This window comes from Halichoerus grypus, chromosome 9, assembly GCF_964656455.1.
Source record: "Halichoerus grypus chromosome 9, mHalGry1.hap1.1, whole genome shotgun sequence".
In the NCBI taxonomy this organism is placed as follows: Eukaryota; Metazoa; Chordata; class Mammalia; order Carnivora; family Phocidae; genus Halichoerus; species Halichoerus grypus.
The window spans coordinates 143,947,484-143,969,257 of record NC_135720.1 but is presented as its reverse complement, the minus strand read 5'-3'; the positions used below and the strand labels follow the sequence as shown (position 1 = coordinate 143,969,257).

The 21,774-nt window shown below is 45.9% G+C and overlaps 1 protein-coding gene and 1 long non-coding RNA gene across 2 annotated transcripts in view; one reads left to right on the top strand and one right to left on the bottom strand.

Annotated features, from left to right (window-relative positions):
• Positions 1-11,550: 11,550 nt before the first annotated feature.
• On the bottom strand, positions 11,551-21,477 carry LOC118533772 (zinc finger protein with KRAB and SCAN domains 4-like). The gene is made up of 6 exons (XM_036089229.2): positions 21,216-21,477; positions 17,273-17,745; positions 15,774-15,918; positions 14,608-14,690; positions 13,458-13,581; positions 11,551-12,553 (listed from the first exon to the last, which is right to left on the bottom strand). The coding sequence occupies exons 2-6, from the start codon at positions 17,681-17,683 to the stop codon at positions 11,691-11,693; spliced, it is 1,626 nt and encodes a 541-aa protein (XP_035945122.2). The 5' UTR covers positions 17,684-17,745; positions 21,216-21,477; the 3' UTR covers positions 11,551-11,690.
• Positions 21,478-21,525: 48 nt separating this feature from the next.
• LOC144379142 (uncharacterized) overlaps positions 21,526-21,774 on the top strand; it is a 60,909-nt gene continuing 60,660 nt past the window's right edge. The window contains exon 1 of the long non-coding RNA XR_013441501.1: positions 21,526-21,716. This is a non-coding gene — a long non-coding RNA (uncharacterized LOC144379142). The remainder of the gene's footprint in view (positions 21,717-21,774) is intronic.

Below are 21,774 nucleotides of genomic sequence, written 5' to 3'. Positions count from 1 at the left end.
AATAAATAAATAAATAAATAAATAAATAAATAAAATCTTCTTTAAAAACTCTATTTCCCTCAAAATACACGCATATATAGGTATAGGAGACCCGCATTCACAATGACCACCTTTTAACTCTTGCCCTGCTTTTACCCCTTGAAGGGCAGCCATCTTGCTCATTTAGTACCTATCTGCCTTTTTCACCCCCTTTTCCTCTTTCCTCCTTCCTCCATCTAGTTATTCCTAAATGATAGTCCTCACTGCAGACCACAACTGCTTTCTTTCTTTCAGTTATTTGGCCTGAAGTAGTGAAAGTCATATGAATTTTGGAGTTGGAGACCTACATTTAGATAAAAAACTTTAGGGCGCCTGGGTGGCTCAGTTGTTAAGTGACTGCCTTTGGCTCAGGTCATGATCCTGGAGTCCCGGGATCAAGTCCCCCATCAGGCTCCCTGCTCAGCAGGGAGTCTGCTTCTCCCTCTGACTCTTCCCCCTTCTCATGCTCTCTCTATCTCATTCTCTCTCTCAAATAAATAAATAAAATCTTTAAAAAATAAAAAGAAAAGATAAAAAACTTTAGTTTCTTCCTTTTTTCTTGCATATGCCACTGAACTATTCTGAACTTGAATTTCCTCATTTGTAAACAGATTATAAGCTCAAAATTGGTCACTTGTAGGAATTAGATCATCAATATAAGCACCATAAATATAAGCCCAGCACAGTGCCTGCCACACAGAGGATGTTCAATAAATATTTGTACCTGTCTCTTCATCTACTTTCCTTCCCATTAGATGTCTAGCAGCACCCTACCTTTACCAATGGCCATTTCTTTGCATGTTTACCTAAAGGCCATCTAAGTCAAATCCAGCTTTGGCTCACTACTCTCTAAAATAAGCCAAACTTTCCAGACTCACCCTTTGAGTGGGTTGGGTTATAGCCCCTTTTAGTGCTCGTTTAGGAACTAAAAACTCCTTCCACATAATAGAGCATATCCAGAACTGTCAGTGGTAGATAGAGATGTTTACTAAAAACATTGGAAGATCCCAATGCAATCTCTATCAAAACACTGACAGCATTTTTCACAGAGCTAGATCAAACCTAAAATTTATATGGAGTCACAAAAGATCCTGAATAGCCATAGCAACTTTGGGGGAAAAAAAAGAAAACACAAAGCTGGAGGCATCACAATTCTGGACTTCAAGTTCTATTATAAAGCTGTAGTATTCAAAACAGTATAGTACTAGCACAAAAATAGACACATAGATCAGTAGAACAGAATAGAAAACCTAGAAACGAAGCCACAACTATATGGTCAATTCATCTTTGACAAAGCAGGAAAGAATATCCAGTGGGTAAAAGTCTCTTCAACAAATGGTGTTGGGAAAACTGTACAGTAACTTGCAAAAGAATGAAATCAGACCACTTTCTTACACCATACACAAAAATAAATTGAAAATGGATTAAGATTCTAAATGTGAGACCTGAAATCATAAAATCCTAGAAGAGAACACAGGCAGTAACTTCTTTAACATTAGCCATAGCAACTTCTTTCTAGATACGTCTCCTGAGGCAGGGGAAACAAAAGCAAAAATAAACTATTGGGACTTCATCAAAATAAAAAGCTTAAGCACAGCAAAGGAAACAATCTACAAAAGTAAAAGGCAACCTATGGAATGGGAGAGGATATTTGCAAATGACATATCTGATAAAAGGTTAGTATGCAAAATATATAAAGAACTTATACAACCAGATGCCCCAAAACTAAATAATCCAGTTAAAAAATGGGCAGAAGACATGAACAGACATTTCTCAAAGAAGACATCCTGATGGCAAACAGACATGAAAAGGTGTTCAGCATCACTCACCATCAGGGAAATGCAAATCAAAACTACAGTATCACCTCACACCAGTCAGAATGGCTAAAATCAACAGCACAAGAAACAGCAGGTGTTGGAAAGGACGTGGAGAAAGGGGAACCCTCTTGCACTGCTGGTGGGAATGCAAGCTGGTGCAGCCACTCTGGAGAACAGTATGGAGTTTCCTCAAAAAGCTAAGAATAGAACCACCCTACAATCCAGCAATTGCACTACTAGGTATTTACCCAAAGAATACAAAAATACTAATTCAAAGGGACACATGCACCCTGATGTTTATAGCAGCATTATCTACAATATCCAAACTACGAAAACAGCCCAAGTGTCCCTCAACTGAAGAATGGATAAAGAAGATCTAGTGTATATATACCACAGAATATTATTCAGCGATCAAAAAAATGAAATCTTGCCATTTGCAACAACATGGATGGAGCTAGAGAGTATTATGCTAAGCGAAGTAAGTCAGAGAAACAAAATACCATATGATTTCACTCACATGTGGAATTTAAGAAACAAAACAAAGGAGCAAAGGGGGAAAAGAGAGGCAAATCGAGAAACAGACTCAACTTAGGGAACAAGCTGATGGTTACCAGAGGAGGTGGGTGGGTGGGGGGAATGAGTTAAATAGGTGATAAGGAGTAAGGAGTGCACCTGTGATGAGCACTGGGTGTTGTATGGAAGTGTTGAAACATTACATTGTACACCTGAAACCAGTAGTACATTGTGTTAACTAACTGGAATTTAAATAAAAACTTAAAAAAAACAAAAAACATTGGCAGATCTCTGTAGGTTAATCACAGAAGAGACCCTTAGGATTTTGGAGCAGAGCAATGCCATTCTCTTCAAATAATTACTCTCCTTTTGAGAAACAGCTTTTGGCTTGCTACTGGACCTTAATAGAGAATAAATGCTTGGCCATGGACCATTAAGTTACCATGTGACCTGATCTGCTCATCATGAACTGGATGTTGTCTGATATACCAAGCCATAAAATTGGGTGTGCACAGCAGCTTCATTAATAAATGGAAGTTGTATATATATTGTCAGGCTTGAGCAGGCTTGCAGACACAATTAAATTACATGAGGAGGTGATCCAAGTACTCCAGGCCTTTATTCCTACTACATTACTTCCTATCTGCCTGAACCTATGGCCTCATGGCGGAGTTCTCTATGACCAGTTGAATGAGGAAGAAAAAAACTGGGGCCTGGCTTACAGATGAATCTGCATGACATCTACGAAAGTAGACTGTTGCAGCAGTATAGGCCTACTCTGGGACGGTCCTGAAAGGCGGTGATAAAATGAAATCCTCCTAGGAGACAGAATTTCAAGCATTGCACCTGGTTGTTCATTTTGTTTAGGAGAGAGGTGGCCAGAAGTATGAGTCTAACAATTCACAGGCTGTGCCTCTTGGTTTGGCTGAATGGTCAAGGTACCATTGGAAGGTAGGCTGATGAATTCCAATAGAATATTGGAAACAAGGAGGTTTGGGGAAAACTATGTGAATAGACCTCTCCAAATAAACAAAAATGTGAAGTTACATGTGTGCCATTGAATGTTTACCAAAGGGTGACCTCAGCAGAGGAGGATTTTTATAATTGGGTGGATAGGATGACCTGTTCTGTGGCTATCAGTCAGCCTGTTTCCCCAGACACTCCTGTCCTTGCTTAACAGGATCCTGAACAAAGTGGCCTTGGATGCAGGGATCCAGTTTAGGCATGGTCTCACTTCCACTCACCAAGGCCAACCTAGTTAGAGCCACTGCTGAGTACCCAGTCTGTCAACAGCAGAAACCAACAGTGAACTCTCAGTATGCATCATTTCTTGGTGTGATCAGCCAGCTACTTGACTGAAGTACAATGGACCACTTCCACCATGGAAGGGGTAGTGTTTTTGTTCACACTAGAATACACACTTATTCTGGATATGGTTTGCCTTCCTGGCCTACAGTGAGTGCTTCTGCCAAAACTGCCTTCTGTGGACTTACCACTTACTGTATTCCACAGAGCATCACTTCTGACCAAGGAACCCATTTCAGAGCAAGTGAAGTGGGCATTGGACCTGTATTCATGGAGTTCACTAGTCTTACCATAGTCGTCATCAGCCTAAAGCACTTGGGTTGATAAAATAGTAAAATGACCTTTTAAGGACTCAGTTATGGCGCAGCTAAGTGGACATACTTTGCAGAGTTGGTACTGTCTTCCAGGATGCAGTGTATGCTCTAAATCAACATCTAATGTATCATGCCATTTCTCCCATAGCCAGGATTCAAAAGTCCAGAAATCGAGGGGTAGAAATAGAAGTTACTTCACTCACTCTTACCGCTACAAGAAATCCACTAGCAAAATTTTTATTTCCAGTACTGAGCTTAGTTTCTGCTGGTCTAGGGTGGAATAGTCCCCTAGATGTCACCACGTGACACAACAGGGACTCCATTGAACTGGAAGTTGAGACTGATAGCTGACTGCTTTGGGCTCCATAATGCCCCTGAATCAACAAAGGACCACTGTACTGGCTGGGGTGACTGGTCACCCCAAGGGGAAAGTGGGTTGCTACTAGTACTACAGTACCTGTGGTTAATGCCGGTGGACAATTGTGACAACCCAGTGCAGGCCTCAGACTGCTAATGGCTCAGACGCTTTGGGAATGAAGGCTTGGGTCACTCCACCAAGCAAAGAACCACAACCAGCTGAGATGCTTGCTGGATCAATGGGAATATGGAATGGATAGTGAAAGAAGGTTGTTATAAATAACAGGTGTGACCATGTGACTAGTTGCAAAAAAAAAAATAGGACAATAGTTATGATTGTTTTATTGTTTTGATATGAATGTTTATATATATCAACCAGATTTTTTGTTTTCTTTCTCTCTTGTCCTCTTAGCATATAAAATATGTCAATGATAGTTAACTTTATACTTCGGTATTTAGGTTAAGGGGTTTCAAAAGGAGTGTGAATCAGGTAGGAGATGAATGAACATCAGTAAAGACATTTTTTAAAAGGTGGGGGAAGGGGAATGAGAGGGAGAGGGACGTTGTGTCCTCTCCTGAGAAAAGAGTTAGTGTGGTCCTGGTTTTATGGGGATTCTGGCATCATTTAGATGGAAGTACAGTTTTGTAACTGTCTTTATTAGGCGATTAAGTATGGTTAAGGAGATGTGTATTGGTACTTGATTGTGATGGCTTATGATGTGCCAACTTGGCCAAGCTGAACTACATTCCCCAGAATTCTCATTCTAGTATGTTGCAGGAAGATTGTCTCCTGAGAGTTCCTGAGCAGAAGGGGGGTTAGACCATTACATAGCGTCCACACATTGCTGCTAATCAGCCGGCTCACCTGGTTGGTGTGAGACAGCACCTGGGCTTGCAGTTGCTCTCTTCCCCGGGTCTTCCTGTGGCTGTTGGACTCCTGATCCAGCTGTGTGTGTTTAATTCCACAGGGAAGGGCTCCATTTTCACAGGATACCTTTGTCACAAAAGTCAGAGGCAACAGAAATGGACACAGGTACTAGATGGCTTGTGATCTTCCTTTCCTGACTACCTGCTTGTGGGCTCTGGAGCCTCATGGAGACTGGTTAGCCAGCCCCCAAATGCATAAGCCTATTGACAGACAGACAGACAGATACCTAGATGATAGGTAGGTAGGTAGGTAGGTATCATTTGTTCTGTGGTTGAACTCTGGCTGATTCAGGGGAAAATAGGACTCTCTGAACCCAGAATCTTGGCCCACACCCCCTCTGTGGTGTTTTCTTTCCTTTTTTTCTTCTGGTCCTTAAAATTTGTGGCTTTGTCTTTCTTTGAAGCACATGCAAACATGGGTTCTTTTTCCATTTCTTTGTTCCACTTCCACAACAGGCAAAGTATTACCAGTGATTTTCAAAAATGAGTGTAAGCAAATCACCTGGGGATCTTGTTAAATGTAGGTTCAGATTCTATGGGTCTGGATCATAATTTTTAATAATTTTCCGGGTGATGCCTATAATATTACTTGTATTCATTTTCTGTTGCCACCTTAACAGATCACCACAAACTCAGTGTTTAAAACAACACTTCTTTAAGTCAGAAATCCCAGTTAACTCAGCTGGTTTCTCTACTCCAGGTTCCCCAAGGCCAGAATCAAGGTGTTAGCCGTTTGGGTTCTTCTTGGTAGGCACTTGGAAAGAATCTGATTCCACACTCATTCAGGTTGTTGGTGGAATTCAGTTCAGAACTAAGTTGCCCATATCCTGATGAAAGAAAGCAAAGATTTGAATCAGTGGAGGCACTCTGTGTTCATGAATTACAAGACACAACACAGTAAAGATATCAGTTCTCTCTACACTGATTTATAGGTTTAATACAGATCCTATCAAAATCTCACCAGGAACTTTTTGTAGATAAACTTACTCTAAAATTTATATGGAAAGGCAAGGGACCTTGAAAAAACTAAAGTTTGAACAAGAATAAAGTGGGAGGAATCACTATGCCCAATGTTAGGGCTTACCGTCTATCTACAGTGATCAAGAGAGGGTGGTGTTGTGGACATACAGAGATACAGAGTTCAGTATAACAGATTGGAGTACCCAGAAGCAGATCCACACAAAAAAGCCCAACTGAGGGGCGCCTGGGTGGCTCAGTTGGTTAAGCGACTGCCTTCGGCTCAGGTCATGATCCTGGAGTCCCGGGATCGAGTCCCACATCGGGCTCCCTGCTCAGCGGGGAGTCTGCTTCTCCCTCTGACCCTCCTCCCTCTCATGCTCTCTGTCTCTCATTCTCTCTCTCAAATAAATAAATAAAATCTTTAAAAAAAAAAAAAGCCCAACTGATTCTTCACAAAGGTGCAGAAACAATTCAGTGGAGGAAGGATAGTCTTTTTAGAAAATGGTGCTGGCACAGTTGGGCATCCACAGGCAAAATAAAATAAAAATAGCCTATATTTCAAACCTTATACAAAAATCAGCTCAAAATGAATCATGGACTAAAATATATGACCTAAAACTATAAAGCTTTTAGAAGAAAAGATAGGAAATCATTAGGACCTAGATTTAGGCAAAGATTCTTAGAATTGATATCAAAAGCATGGTTGATTAAAGGAAAAATTAATAATTTGGTCTTCATCAAAATTTAAAAGTGTTGCTCTGTTAAAGACTGCTAAGGATTAAAAGACAAGCTACAGGGTGCCTGGGTAGCTTAGTTGGTTAAGCGTCTGCCTTCAGCTCAGGTTATGATCCCAGGATCCTGGGATCAAGTCCCGCATTGGGCTCCCTGCTCTGCAGGGAGCTTGCTTCTCCCTCTGCCTCTCTCTCTGTCTCTCATGAATAAATAAATAAAATCTTTAAAAAAAAAAAAAAGACAAGCTACAGATAGGGGAAAATATTTGCAAACCATATCTCTAACAGAGGACTTGTGTCTAGAATATAGAAGAACTCATCAAATCTCAAGCAACAAACAATTCAGTTAGCTCTGGGCAAAAGTCCCATACAGGCACTTGACTGAAGAACACCCAACAACGGGCAGGCTCCATTCATGCTCCACATCACCTCTCAGGCACCCTCACTCACAGGGTTACTTTAACTTTCTTCTCTTCATTGCAAGTTTTTCTCAAATTCTGTCTGATGAATTTAGACACTTTTCTCTTTTTTACAGAAATACCAAGACACTTGAAGGGTTACAACTGCCAGGAGAGGACACTGTGTGATTGGCTGGCAGCTCAGGGAGCACGGGAGTGGTGTGGACGAGTCCTTCACAGAGGTTGCTGGAGCATTAGGAAGCCTTCTTTCCTTACCGGAAGTGAGGCTAGGGTGTAGGGCAGGGAAGGCTCAGAGGCACGGAAGGATCAGCTCCACACCAGTAAGCTTAGATTTATACTGACTTTCATTTTTAAGTGGCTATCTACTCAGCCTCAAGAGACAAACTTTTAGTAACAGCTATGGCATGGGGCACCTGGATCCAGTCCTACGCTTGGTGACAACCTCTGAACGTTCATGAGCAGGTGGCACATGTATGTATGTTCTGTAACTCAGCCAGGGCAGTACAGGTGCGACGGCGGGAAGACTTGTACTCTCTCGCCCACCACAGAGTCAAGAACATGCGCACCGGATCCCAGGAATTCTTACCACATATGCTGTCCTGTTGTGTGTGGCCACGTCCTTCTTCAAAAAAGGGCACTGTGCCCTTAATGGCCCCATGTTTGGCACCAGATTTTTTTAAAAAAAGGCCAACAGATTTGGTCAGAAAACAAATAGCCCCTTTTAGATTGAAGTAATATTTAAAAAAGAATTTTTAAAGATTTATTTGCGAGAGCATGTAAGCAGGGGGAGGGGTAGAGGGAGAGAGACTCTCAAGCAGACTCCATGCTCAGCATGGAGCCCAACGTGGGGCTGAATCTCACAACCCTGGGATCATGACCTGAGCCACAATCAAGTCGGCAGCTTAGCCGACTGGGCTACCCAGGCGCCCCAGCAATTTTTGAATCTGTGTAAACAACAAAAGCAGGAATAGGCAAATGTATTCGCTCCCTGTGTCCCACAGGATGGCACCCAGAGAAGCCATGTGATAGCAGTGCATATGGTAGAACATACTGCTGCTGAGCAAGCCTTACTCCTCGGGAGAGGAAACCCCCTCCTACAGTCTCCGTGCTGGCGAGGGAGGGGCAAGTGGCCTTGGACAGGCTGTGCACCGTGCTCGCCCAGTCTCACTTGCTGGGTGGAGCACAGGCGAGAGCAGCGGCTGTTGAATCCTGGTCTGTGCAGCACCTGTGTGGACATAGGGATTGCCAGGCCGACTCACAAAATGAGGACAGGCATGGATAGAACATCGTAGAAGAGAGTTTAGTTCTCCTGCTCTTCAAAGGAAGAGACAACTGTTCATCTTCGATTTCTTAGTGTGTGACCTAACACTGAGATTTGCTGACTGAATGGTTGTAAACACAGAGTTTGTTTAGAAATAGGAAAGAAAAGTTTATTTCTGGAAATAAGGATGTGAACACTATGGTCTCTAACAGTAGGGATTTTTTTTTTTTTTTAAGATTTTATTTATTTATTTGAGAGAGAGAATGAGAGAGAGCGAGTACATGAGAGGGGGGAGGGTCAGAGGGAGAAGCAGGCTCCTCCCCCGAGCAGGGAGCCCGATGCGGGACTCGATCCAGGGACTCCGGGATCATGACCTGAGCCGAAGGCAGTCGCTTAACCAACTGAGCCATCCAGGCGCCCCTAACAGTAGGGATTTTATGTTAATAGGAGAGAGCAAGTAGAATCAACCCATCTTCAGAATCATTCATTCATCAGGTCGGCCAGGTGCTGAGCACAGAGTAGTGAGCCAGTCATTCATCTCTGTCTCAGCTTCGTACCAGCCCTTCTCTATCCTGATCCGTAAGCAGGGGACGGAGGCACAAACATTATTTCCTAGGCTCTTACTATCGGTTGTAATAACTGGAAATCAAAAGGTGGTGGTAGTGGGGAGGAGGAGGATGGTTAAAAGTTTTAATTCTGTAGTGAATACCCCAAACTAGTTTTGTAATGATCAGTTTTATGGGTCAACATGACCAGGCCATGGGGTGCCCAGACATATGGTCACACATTATTCTGGGTGTGACTGTGAGGATGTTTGGGAAGACACTAACATCTGAACTGGTATATGCATAAAGCAGAATCTCTTCCCTAATGTGGGAGGCACAAACATTATACCTAGGTTTTTACTATCAGTTGTAATAACTGGAAATCAAAAAGTGGGGGGAGTGGGGAGGAGCATGGTTAAAAGTTTTAATTCTGTAGTGAATACCCCAATTACTAATAGCCTACTGTTGACCAGGAACCTTACCAACAAAGTTGATTAACATGTATTTTTGGGGGGCGCCTGGGTGGCTCAGTCGGTTAAGCGGCTGCCTTCGGCTCAGGTCATGATCCCAGCGTCCTGAGATCGAGCCCCATGTCAGGCTTTCTGCTCAGCGGGAAGCCTGCTTCTCCCTCTCCTCCTACTTGTGTTCCCTCTCTCGCTGTCTCTCTCTGTCAAATAAATAAATAAAATATTTAAAAAAAAAACACATGTATTTTTTGTTATATGTATTACATACTATATATTTGAAGTAAACTAGAGAAAAAATGTTATTAATAATAAGATATACTTACAGTACTGCATTTGTTGAAAAAAATCTGCACAGAAGCAGACCTGTGCAGTTCAAACCAGTGTTGTTCAACGGTCACTGTTCTTCTGTAATGGTGACTTAAAGTTTTCTCACAAAACTGAAACTTTGACTATCATGAAGGAAAAAAAAGATGGTCTACAAAGTGTGCTTAAGAAAAGTAAATAGCAGGGTGCTAAGTTGGCTCAGTTGGGTAAGCGTCTGACTTTGATTTTGGCCTCGGTCATGATCTCAGGGTACTGGGATTGAGCCCCACATTGGGCTCCACTCAGCACAGAGTTTGCTTGAGATTCTCTCCCTCTGCCCCTTCCGCTCATTCTCTCTCTAATAAATCTTTAAAAAAAAAAAAAAAAAAAGGAAAGAAAGAAAAGTAGATAGCCTGAGGAATTAACTTAATGGCTAAAACTGTCATCATGAACAAATGAGATGGTACCACATTGGTGACCTGGAAATTAATATGTAAGAAGACCAAAATAGGGGCGCCTGGGTGGCTTAGTCAGTTAAGCAGCTGCCTTCGGCTCAGGTCATGATCTCAGGGTCCTGGGATCGAGCCCCGCATCGGGCTCCCAGCTCAGGGGGAGTCTGCTTCTCCCTCTGCCTCTCCCCCCAGCTTGTGCACTCTCTCTCTTGCTTTCTCTCTCTCAAATAAATCTTTAAAAAATAAAATAAAACCTTAAAAAAAAAAAAAAAAACAACCAAGATGGTTGCACACTAATAATGGGAGTTTTGAAACCATAAGTGATACTTGCTTTAAATATTTGGTTTGACTCTACTGACCTAAAGGAAGTTTGAACTGAGCAGGCATAAGTTGTGATTCATCTACTATACTTTCCAGTGGAGTGGGTCGTGGGCAGGATAGTGTCTGTGGCTTTAGCAAGCACGTGGTTAGGCCCAAGAGGCCTGAAAGCTGAGAACCAAGATAAGCATTAGCGAATTTATCATTTTATTCTGATTTGATTAATTTTCACACTGTCTGCGTAGGAATATTTTCTCTGCAGAGAGTAGCAATATTAAAGAATGGCATTCCATGCCTGGCATACATTTACAGTGATTTCATGATGAAGAACCTAAGGTATTCACATTGGAATGCCTAGTCTGGTCAAGAAATTTGGATTCTTTCTATCACAGTAACCTCACCCTCAACCCGCCAATCTTATGTGATCTGCAAAAAATGTGCTAGATTAACTCAGAATCTAGAACCTCAGAATTAGACACAAGCTCAAAAGGCTATGGTGAGAAGTTCTTCAGAAGTCTAGATGATATCATATCCAGAGCTATAGGGTCATCTCACGGTTACATTTAATGAATGTTTATCAGCACCTGCGTTCAAGGCACAGTGGGGAGTGTAAGATGTCACGGATCGGACCAGCTGATGGAGGATTCTTTATAGGCACAGCCTTCTGCCCACGAGACATCATAAAGTGCTGGCTGGAGGTGGCTAGCCAGTCTGGAAGCCCATTTCAGTCTAGTAGGTGAGAATAAACATTTCAGGTCCTACCCCTTCCAGACAACTCTCCTGTAGCCTCCTATCAAATAAGCTGTTCCTCAGCCACCTTCTAGAATGTAGAAGAGAATCCATCTCAGCCAGACTCTGTCTTCTAATACAAGATGATGGGAAGTGGTCAATAAAGCCCAGCCCAGTTTCTGTGGTCAGGAAGGGCTGCGGGTGGCTTCGGTTCAATGAGGAATGAGCACCAACTCTGCCACGTACGACGTGGGTCACTGTGATAGAACTTTTTTTCCGACGTGGCTTCTCTGATGTTGAACAAGGTATGAAGTTCGGGTGAAGCCTTTCCCACATGTGTCGCACTGATAGGGTTTCTCACCAGTGTGGATTTTTTGGTGTTCAATAAGGCTTCTGTTCCGAGTGAAACTTCTCTCACACTCGTTACATTTATAAGACACGGGAGCCTCAACATTTTCCCACTGGCCTTCCACCCTCCCCTGACTCTCCCAGGTCTCTCCACGTTCAGGATCCTGCACGCTTCTATCGCCATGGATCCTCTGGTGTCTCAGGAGGTGTGAATTCCGCCTAAAAGCTTTACCACACAGGGTGCACTGGTACGGCTTCTCCCCCGTGTGGATTCTCTGATGTTCTAGGAGGCTGCAACTCTGGCTGAAGGTCTTCCCACAGTCCTCACACTCATAGGGCTTCTCCCCAGTGTGGGTTCTCTGGTGTTTGATAAGGTCTGAGCTGTGACTGAAGGCCTTGCCACATTCTTCACACTTATATGGTTTCTCCCCAGTGTGGACTCTCTGATGGATGACGAGGGCAGAGCTCCCGATGAAGGCTTTGCCGCATTCCTCACATTCATAGGGTTTCTCACCAGTGTGGATTCTCCTGTGCTTGCTCAGGCCCGAACTCTGAGCAAAACTCTTTCCACATTCATGACAATAGTGCCGCCTACTTCCTGTGGCATTTTTCTGCTTTCTTGGTAACCTGCCCTCCTGTTCACCAGCTTCTACACAGGCAGGAATCTGGGCAATGTCTTCACTCAAGTGGCACGGTATTTCCCCAGGCTCTTGTCCTGGATGTTCCTCATCTGGGGGCAGGTCCGTGATCTCAGCCTGCATGTTACCACCTGAAATAACAAGTGGCCAGACATGGTCAGTTATGCCCTGCCACAGAGTTCCACAGACACAGGGATGAGGATTTCCGTGAAAGGATAAGGGTGGGAATAAAGGGGGACAACGGGTGCTGGGGAGGAAGGAGACCGGAGAATAGGCATGGGGCCATCGGGAGCAGGGTGCACACTGGGAGTGGAGGAAGGTGGTGAGGACTGTGCTGGGGACACACACAGAGGCTCTAAGTCCTAAGGACGAAGGCAGGGCCCTGCACTGGGGCTGAACGCTAGGGGGGCTGGGCAGAAGGCAGCAGGAAGCAGGCAAGTGTAAGGACTTGCGAAACGTTCTGTAAGAAACGGGGCAAGCGGGAACTTAGAAACTGATCCCTAATCAGGGATACGAGCAGTCACTCTGATCCCAGACAAGGACTGGCTTCAGTGCTGACAGATGTGAGCTGGAGCTCCCACTGTACCGGATGGAGCGGTGTGAGCTCAGACGAGCCAAGCTGTTGCCCTGTGTCCTGTGCCCTGATCTCTAGGTCGGCTCTGCTATCCATTCCAGGTCACTTCTTGCTCTCATGCTCTGCGGGCCCACGGCCCATTTCCTGAGGAGCACCCAGCTCTCCTCTGTCGAGGCTGCCAGTGGGGAGGGGATCAACACCGCGCACCTACTGTGAGCGAGGCCTGTGCGGGGGGTTGCATGTGCTGCATCCCACTTCACCTGACCAGAACACTGGCAGGACGGGGAAGGAGGCAAGGTCACAGGGGTTAAGGAGCTGGTCACACATGTGGTTAGCAGTTGGGGTTCAGAAATGGTGGCTCTGAATGCAAACAGTTCAAACAGGTTCTCACAGCCCGGTAGGTTCTGACCGATAAAGGAAGCCACGAAACCCTAGGAGAAACCAGCACCCATCCGTCTTACCCAGGGGGGTCAGGCCGCCACAGTTCTCCTGCCTTTCATCTCTGTGGAAGCTCCCCCGAGGTGAATCCAGCTGTGTCCATGCAGAGGAGAAAGCCAGGGCCACGTCTTCCGTTTTCAGCAAGCCCTGAAACAGTACATGATCCCACCTAGCTCCTCTTCCCCAGTCATGCCCACAGCTGGGCACAGGAGAGTGAACGGCTCCCCTAAAGGCTCTGCAGACAACACCAGTGCGGCACCTCAATACCTATTTCACCCGGTCAACAAAACCACCATGGAAGTAAACAATCAGTGAACACACGAGGGTAAGTGTCTTCACGTCAGTGTCTAGACAAAATAAAGGCCAACCCAGTGAAAGGACTGGAACCAAACCGAAACCTCTCAGAAGATTCGTGGGGTGATTTTCAGCAAAGTAGTGATGGGGGCTCATTGACATGAATGATTATTAAAATACAATGAAATGTAGGTCTGAGGTGAGAACAGTCAGGGAAGAAAGTGGGACTACAGAATCTCAAGGACATGAAGAACTGGACAAGAAAAGTAAAATCCAGTTTAAGTAAAGACAGTTCAGATTGTACTATTAGTTGAGATAAATGGACATGGCTCATCTGTCCTCTCAACTTTTAAGTTCCCTTGAGAGCCAGAGACCATGTGTTTATACTCTAGTAACAGCATTAAAAAAACAAAACTTGGGGCGCCTGAGTGGCTCACCTCTAACTTTAGCTCAGGTCATGATCTCCGCATCACACTCCTTGTGCAGCGAGGAGTCTGCTTCTCCCTCTCCCTCTGCCTCTCCCCCCTTCTCATGCACTCTCTCTAATAAATAAAATCTTAAAAAAAACCCACTTCAAAACAAAAGCACCATCACAAAAGCTTCCGCTTGCATTTGCTGAATTGTACTTATTGAAGAAAATCCCATTGAAGCAGGGGCTGACCAGAGAGACGGAGTAGGGAGGATGTGGTAAGTACAGCACCCAAGCTAGTCATAAAATAGGAAAAGGCTCTTAACTAGGCACCAAGAAGTTAGACCATGACAAACGACACCGGCATACATGAGAAAATTAAAATCCCATCTAGGACTTGGGTGGGTGTAGGATGTAGGGTGGGAGGGAGGGCCCGGTGCAGGATGCACAACAGGGGGGCTCCAGCTCACCTGGGGCTCTGAGGGCAGCCTGGCAGCCACCACTGCGTCTCCTCTGCAGCGCCCTCCCGGGGCAAGCCCAGGAACCTGGAGAACTAAGAAGGAAAGACGCTCTGGATGAGATGGACCCTGGCACCCAGCCTCCCTGGCCTGTGGATTCCAAGTTCAAAAACTGGGCTAGTAAATTCCTGCCAGGAAGTTCATACAGAATGTGCTCCTTTCCCCAGTGCCTGGTCCCTACCAGCTCCAACCCTAGGCCTAGAGAGGCGTAGTGTGCTGTCAATATACGAAACCTATACAAAAAGGGCAGGATCCTTGGAAGGAATGATGAATTTAAGCAACATAAAACAAGCTTTTCATCTGAAGATCCTCTGAATTTTGCTTGGGAGGGGGAGAAAAATAAGATTTTGGTTAAAATGCCTTTAGTGGTTGTTAAGGGCCTTCTTTGGTTTTGAAAAACCAGAGTCAAAGAAGGCTAGAACCAGAAATGCACAGGCATCTGGTTGTATAGAACTTGCTTAGAGTCAAGAGAGAAAAGCAAGAACTTCAGGTTTCCCTGTAGGAGGCAGACTTTAAAAGGGGCACAGAACAGTTGGTTTAGGCTAGAACCTGTGTTGAGAAATAAAGACTGTGTGGGGGCTGCCATATCTCGGGGCTGTGTCCTGGGAACCCACACACATGTTCAGGACATACGGTCATGTCCTGTGGAGTGATTCATGCTATTTTAACAACAGACCCAGGGTTGAGAAGATTTATACTCTCATTTGCAATAGTCCTATAATCTGTGGGATATTCTGACTGGCTTTACAGATTCTGGTCATTTTCTTCTTGGCACTTACCACCGTCTGAAACTATATTGTTGTGTTTATCTACTGTCGTCCCCACTAGAACATAAGCTCTGTGGCAGCCAGGACTGTCTCACCAACAACACTGGGCTACCACGTAGGAGGCCTCCACAATTATGTGTGAAATGAATGGAGAACCAGTTCTTTCCAAACCAAGTTTTACTTATTTAGCTTTTTATTATGTCCGGGCTTGATTAGGAAAGCTTTCCACCACTGTTAAAGAGTCGGTCAGTGATGGCCAAACAAAGTAGCGGTCAATGGACCTATTAGGTGATCCTTAATGAAGCTGGATGAAGTCTGTAGAATTCAGACTGCCCAGAAGATAACACTCACCCCTGTCTGCTGAGGCCTGGGATCCCAGAGATTCGTGCTTGAGCAGAGCCTTCATTGGCTGGAACTGGGTACTCCATGGCCTCTGAGCTGGTGTCAACACCGCCATCTTGCAACAGAGTAGCGGCCTCTGGTCACCACCTGGGACCTGGAAGTCATTCACGTATTGATTCATCAAAACTTCTATTTGCTTTCTATGTGCTAGTACTTTCTATTTTCTAGGCGCTATTTCTAAGAGCCTTATGAATATTAACTCACTGAATGCAGATAACAACTCTATGAGAAAAAACCCAACTCTATGAGCTAGGGACTATTACTATCTGTATTTTTGTAATGAGGAAACGGAGGCCCAGAGTTGAAGCAACTTGCCCAAGGTCACCCAGCTAATAAGTGGTGATGCTAGGAGGGGGGGTCTTGGAGAGGGACCCCGGAGCCCATGCTCTTAACCACTACCACATGCTCCCTTGTTACATACATTGTGCTCTATGTGAAGACTCTTTGGGAACTAGTGTTAAGTTCTCAGAATACTGTGCCTTTTCTTATCTGAAAAGTGAGGGCAATCATTTCTCGCTTATAGGGTTTTGGGACCAATAAGATGACAGTATGTATAATCACCTAACTCTGGACCCTGTACATGGTCTATCCCCATGAAAAGCAGGCTTCCTTTTAGACATTTATATTAAACTACATTTTCCAAGTTACTTTCTCACATGCAGTTCAGACTTAACCACTTCTGTGAAGAATGAGGAGGCTGAAGCTAAGAGCCTTGAAATGACTTCACTGCTCAAGGGCTGGCGGGCAGCAGATCCCAGTCCAGAGCCCTGGGCTCCCGGTCAGTGCTTGGAAGGCTCTGCCACATGTCCTCTGAAGAACATTCACAAGATGGTGCACAGAGGACACAATCTCATAAAAGACTGGCGAGGCAAGAAGACGCAGGGGTGTTTTTGAGCCTGAGGTTCTTGGACTCCTTCCCACGTGGTCCAGGATAAAAGTATTTTAATGCTTACTAGCCTCTAAGAGAAATTTGGCCTTTCCTTCCATTATAAATGGAAGCAACAAACCAATGTGGCATAAGCCACAGGATTTAGTCACCAATAGAAATTACAGATGTTTTCACACCACATCACAGCCAGGCAAACATTGTCAAAGTCATTCATGCTTATAACAACTTTGAACCTCTACCAGTTACCGGGCCTGTCCCTAGTAGGTCTTACTATTTGGTGCATTAATTTTAAAGAACATATAGATAATTTTATCACTAATTTGTTTCATGCTCTGTTGAACCGTGTTTCAATGTAACTGAGTTCTTTTGTAATCCTTCATATTCTTAAATATACTAGTATGAGGAGGGGTCCAGGGACTTCTCCGGAGGGGCAAAGAGGTTCATGATACAAAAAGAGATTAAGAACTTCTGGATCTTCCAGAAACGCCCCTCACACCGATCTTGAGACCTCAGGAAGAGACAGAGCCCGGCTCTCAGATACTAAGCCCTTTGCCTCTACCTGCGGCCCTGGCTCCTCCAGCTGCCTCTGCAGATGCTCCAAGAGCACCACCACCTCGTCCCCGCTCTCCGGGTGCCGCTCCCGCACCCAGGCCTGCAGCTCCTCGGGCAGGATGGTCAGGAACTGCTCCAGCACCAGCAGCTCCACGATCTGCTCCTTGCTGTGCGTCTCGGGCCGCAGCCACTGACGGCAGAGCTCCCGGAGCCGGCTCAGCGCCTCGCGGGGCCCCTCGGCCTCGGGGTAGCGGAAGCCCCGGAAGCGCCGGCGGGAGTTTTCTGAACCCTGAACAGGGCTGGCCCCCTCCACAAAGGCAGAGGCCTCTTCCTCTTCCACTTTTACGACCAGAAGGCCGATCTGGTTCTCTGCAGATTGGTCGTCCAAGGCTGTGCCTTCCTTGGATTCTCTAGCCATCCTGGGCCAAGGCGGTACTTGGGCCTCACTCTAGTGGGCAGCTGTATCTCTGCAGAAGATCCCTGCGAGTGGGAAGTCACTATTAACCCGTCAAGTGCTAGCAGCCTCCCTCTCGTGCCCACGGGTCGAGGACATTACCAGGGAGATCTGGGGGACTGTTATGTGAACAAATAGTGCCAAAGTCAGTGAATCAGTGTCATCCAGTCTCTAGATCCAAATATCAGCAAACAGGTGAAATACAGAAGCAAATTAAATTAAAGGTTTTCAAACTTTGCTACACATTAGAATCATTAGGGAACTTTTAAAATATCCTGATACCTTGGCTGAACCAAGATCAATTATATTAGTCTGTGGGGGAGATGCCTGGGTGTTTAATAACTTAAATTTTTCTAGATGATTCCAACGTGCAGCTGAGTTTGAAAAGTAATAAGTTAAAGATACTAAAAATAAGCAATCAGCTAAGTTTAGAATGTGAAACATTTTATAGGACAGAAGACTGAAGCTGGTCCATAAATAAATGTTTAAAAAAAAAAAGGAGGGGGAGGGAAGGAAAACTGTCATAGATTAAAAGGGACTGAGTTGGAGCGCCTGGGTGGCTCAGTCGGTTGCACGGCTGCCTTCAGCTCAGGTCACGATCTCAGGGTCCTGGGATCAAGGCCTGCGACGGGCTCCACGCTCAGCCCGAAGTCTGCTTCTCCCTCTTCCTTCTCTTCTCCCCCGCCTCCTCTGCTCACACGCCCTCTCTCTGATAAATAAAATCTTTAAAATAAATAAATAAAAGACTGAGTAGGGCGCCTGGGTGGCTCAGTTGGTTAAGCGACTGCCTTCGGCTCAGGTCATGATCCTGGAGTCCCGGGATCGAGTCCCGCATCGGGCTCCCTGCTCGGCAGGGAGTCTGCTTCTCCCTCTGACCCTCCTCCCTCTCATGCTCTCTGTCTCTCATTCTCTCTCTCTCAAATAAATAAATAAAATCTTAAAAAAAAAAAAAAAAAAAAAAAAAAAAAAGACTGAGTAGACAAGTCAACCAAATGCAAATGGTAAATTATATCTGGATCCGATAGGGAAAAACAGCTGTAAAAAGATATATTTCAGGAGCACCTGGCTGGCTCAGTCCATAAAACATGCAACTCTTGATCTCAGAGTCATGGGTTCGGGACCCACTTTGGGTATAGAGATTACTTAAAAATAAAATCTTAAAAAAAAAAAGACATTTCAAACAATTAGGACAATTCATTTGACAATAGACAATTCAAACAATTGAACACGGTGATATTCAGGAATTACTGTTGATTTTGTTGAGTCTAATAATACTATGATTACATTAAGGTCCTTGTTAGAAACTCACACTTAAGCATCTGTATTTATGAGTGAACAGATATGATTGCTGGAGTTTTCTTTACTAAAAGAAAGGGGAATGAGGGAAGGAAAGATGGAAGGCAGGGGTAGAAGGGAAAGGGAAAGAAAGAGGGGCTAGAAGAAAGAAAGAAAATGGCCAAAAGACAGTGTTTGTTGAAGTTGAGGGACAGGCATATTGGGGTTCATGCTGAGATGTTTGAAATCCCTCCCCCCACCCCATTTAAAAACTAAAATCCTGGACGCCTGGTGGCTCAGTCATTAAGCGTCTGCCTTTGGCTCAGGTCATGATCCCAGGGTCCTAGGATCAAGCCCCACATCAGGCTCCCTGCTCAGTGGGGAGTCTGCTTCTCCCCCTTCCTCTGCCACTCCCCCTGCTTGTGCTCTCTCTCTCTCTCTCTCTCGCTGTCAAATAAATAAAATCTAAAAAAAAAAAACCACACTAAAATCCTACCTTCCTTCTTTCCTTCCTGAATAACACAGTGTGAAAGCATTTGGGTGGGGTCATGGGAGGTGGGAGAGCGCCACCGCTCAGCCACTTTGGAGCCGGGGTGGTGTGAGGAGGGTGTCATGGTGGTGGGGAGGCAGGAATGACAGGAAAACTACCACCACCTATTCCATGTCCCCATGCACATGTCACCACCTGTCCTATTTGGGGTTTTAGCCCAAGGGAATGGGGTGAGAAGGCACCGGATTGGGAGACTCCTTACAAACAGGAAGTGTTGATCAAATAGGAAACATGGAAGTTAGTGAGAGCAAAGTTGCTCATTTTCAGAGAAGAGAGTTACAAATAGGGAAAAAAGCAATCTGATGTGAACCCTGTAATTTGGATTGGAGTTACCGGTGTCAGTATGAACTCAGTTTCCCACACTTCGTGGAAACACACAAGTTAAGTACTGAAATACATCAGGCTGGGACTCAGGACTCCCCTGGGGCTCAAACACTGGCACGTGTCCAGCACCTGGCCGAGCTGTGATTTCTAACACCTGGGGCCCTAGACCTTCACTGTTAGAAACCATTCTTGCGGGCGCCTGGGTGGCTCAGATGGTTAAGCGACTGCCTTCGGCTCAGGTCATGATCCTGGAGTCCCTGGATCGAGTCCCGTAGTATCGGGCTCCCTGCTCGGCAAGGGGTCTGCTTCTCCCTCTGACCCTCCCCCCCTCTCATGTGCTCTCTCTCTCATTCTGTCTCAAATAAATAAATAAAATCTTAAAAAAAAAAAAAAGAAAGAAACCATTCTTGCGGGCGCCTGGGTGGCTCAGATGGTTAAGCGTCTGCCTTCGGCTCAGGTCATGATCCCAGGGCCCTGGGATCGAGTCCCGCATCCGGCTCCCTGCTCCGCGGGAAGCCTGCTTCTCTCTCTGCCTCTGCCTCTCTGTCTGACTCTCATGAATAAATAAAACATTTAAAAACAAAACAAAACACTATTCTTGCTCCTGCTAAATCCAGGCGGCCCCAAGGAAAAGGCATCCCCAAATTGTAAAGCCTTGGAGAGCTTAAGCATCACAACACACAACACAAACCAGTTTGGGTCTTTGCTTAGGGACGGGCTCTTTTCCCTCCTAAAATAGAGAAATCATCCATTACAAAGAGAACTGACGAAAGATAAGATTTAAAGAAACGTCAGAAAAGCCAAGACCACTCATTAAAAATAAAGGTGCTGTCATAATTAGAACCACAGTAATAATCATAGCAAATCTTTTTTTTTTAAGATTTTATTTATTTATGTATTTAATTGACAGAGAGACAGCGAGAGAGGGAACACAAGCGGGGAGTAGCAGAGGGAGAAGCAGGCTCCCCGCCGAGCAGGGAGCCCGATGTGGGGCTCGATCCCAGGACCCCGGGATCATGACCTGAGCCGAGGGCGGTCGCCTAACCGAGTGAGCCACCCAGGAGCCCCAATCATGGCAAATCTTGAAACCGTCCTTACTCCGTGCCTGGCACTATTTTAGGGGCCTTACGCATAGTAACTCGCGGAATGCTCACAAGCCCATGAGTTAGGTGACCTCATTCTTCCCATTTTACAGAGCAGCCAACTGAGGCACAGAGAGGTGAAGGGACCAGCCCGAAGCCACACAGCCAGGACGTGGCAGGGGCAGGAATGGAACGAGGCAGGCCGACTGCGAAGAGCGGGCTCCAGTCCAGTACCACAGGGGAACTTAGACACCTCGCCACTGACCTTGTCCACAGACGGAGCCAAACTGAGCGGCCCCCATTCTGGCGGCTGGTGTGTGCGAGTGACCCGAGTATCCCGTCCGCAAACGCGGGGAGGCGGCGGCCCGAGCCCGGAGGCGGGCACGGCCTCCCCGGCGAGAGGAGGGGGCACCTCCGCACCCCGAGCTGGACGCGGGGCAGCCGCACTGGCCACGGGAGCCCCCGAGCGACGCTCCGTGGACACCCCCACGCGCTCTGAAACCAGCCGCCCCGCGCGAGGGGCGGGGCCGGCCCGGCGGGGCTGCGGCTGCGCAGACGACTCCCGGGCCGCTCTAGCCGCCGCCCGGCCGGCACTCGGTGGTTCCCCCGCCACCTGCGCGCCTCGCGCCCTGGCTGTGCCGCCGGCGCGACGCAGGTGTCCCGCGGTCCGCGAGAGCCGTCCGGCTGCGGCTGGCTGCGCTGGCAAATAGAATGAAGGCGAGAGAACTTGTATTTTCTTGTGCAGTCAGAGAGAAACCCTGGGGAAGTACGTAAGACAATTAATAATTGGTTACCTGGGAGAGGTGAATGGTTAGAAACGGAGT

Bases quoted from the DNA above. Each gene is read 5' to 3' on its own strand.
- LOC118533772 (XM_036089229.2), bottom strand. From the start codon at position 17,683: ATGGCTAGAGAATCCAAGGAAGGCACAGCCTTGGACGACCAATCTGCA. The intron at 15,919-17,272 runs GTAGAGGCAAAG...AATGACTTCCAG, and splicing joins TGGAGGAGCCAGGGCCGCAG to GTCCCAGGTGGTGACCAGAG. The intron at 13,582-14,607 runs GTGAGCTGGAGC...GTACTGTTTCAG, and splicing joins GGCTGCCCTCAGAGCCCCAG to GGCTTGCTGAAAACGGAAGA.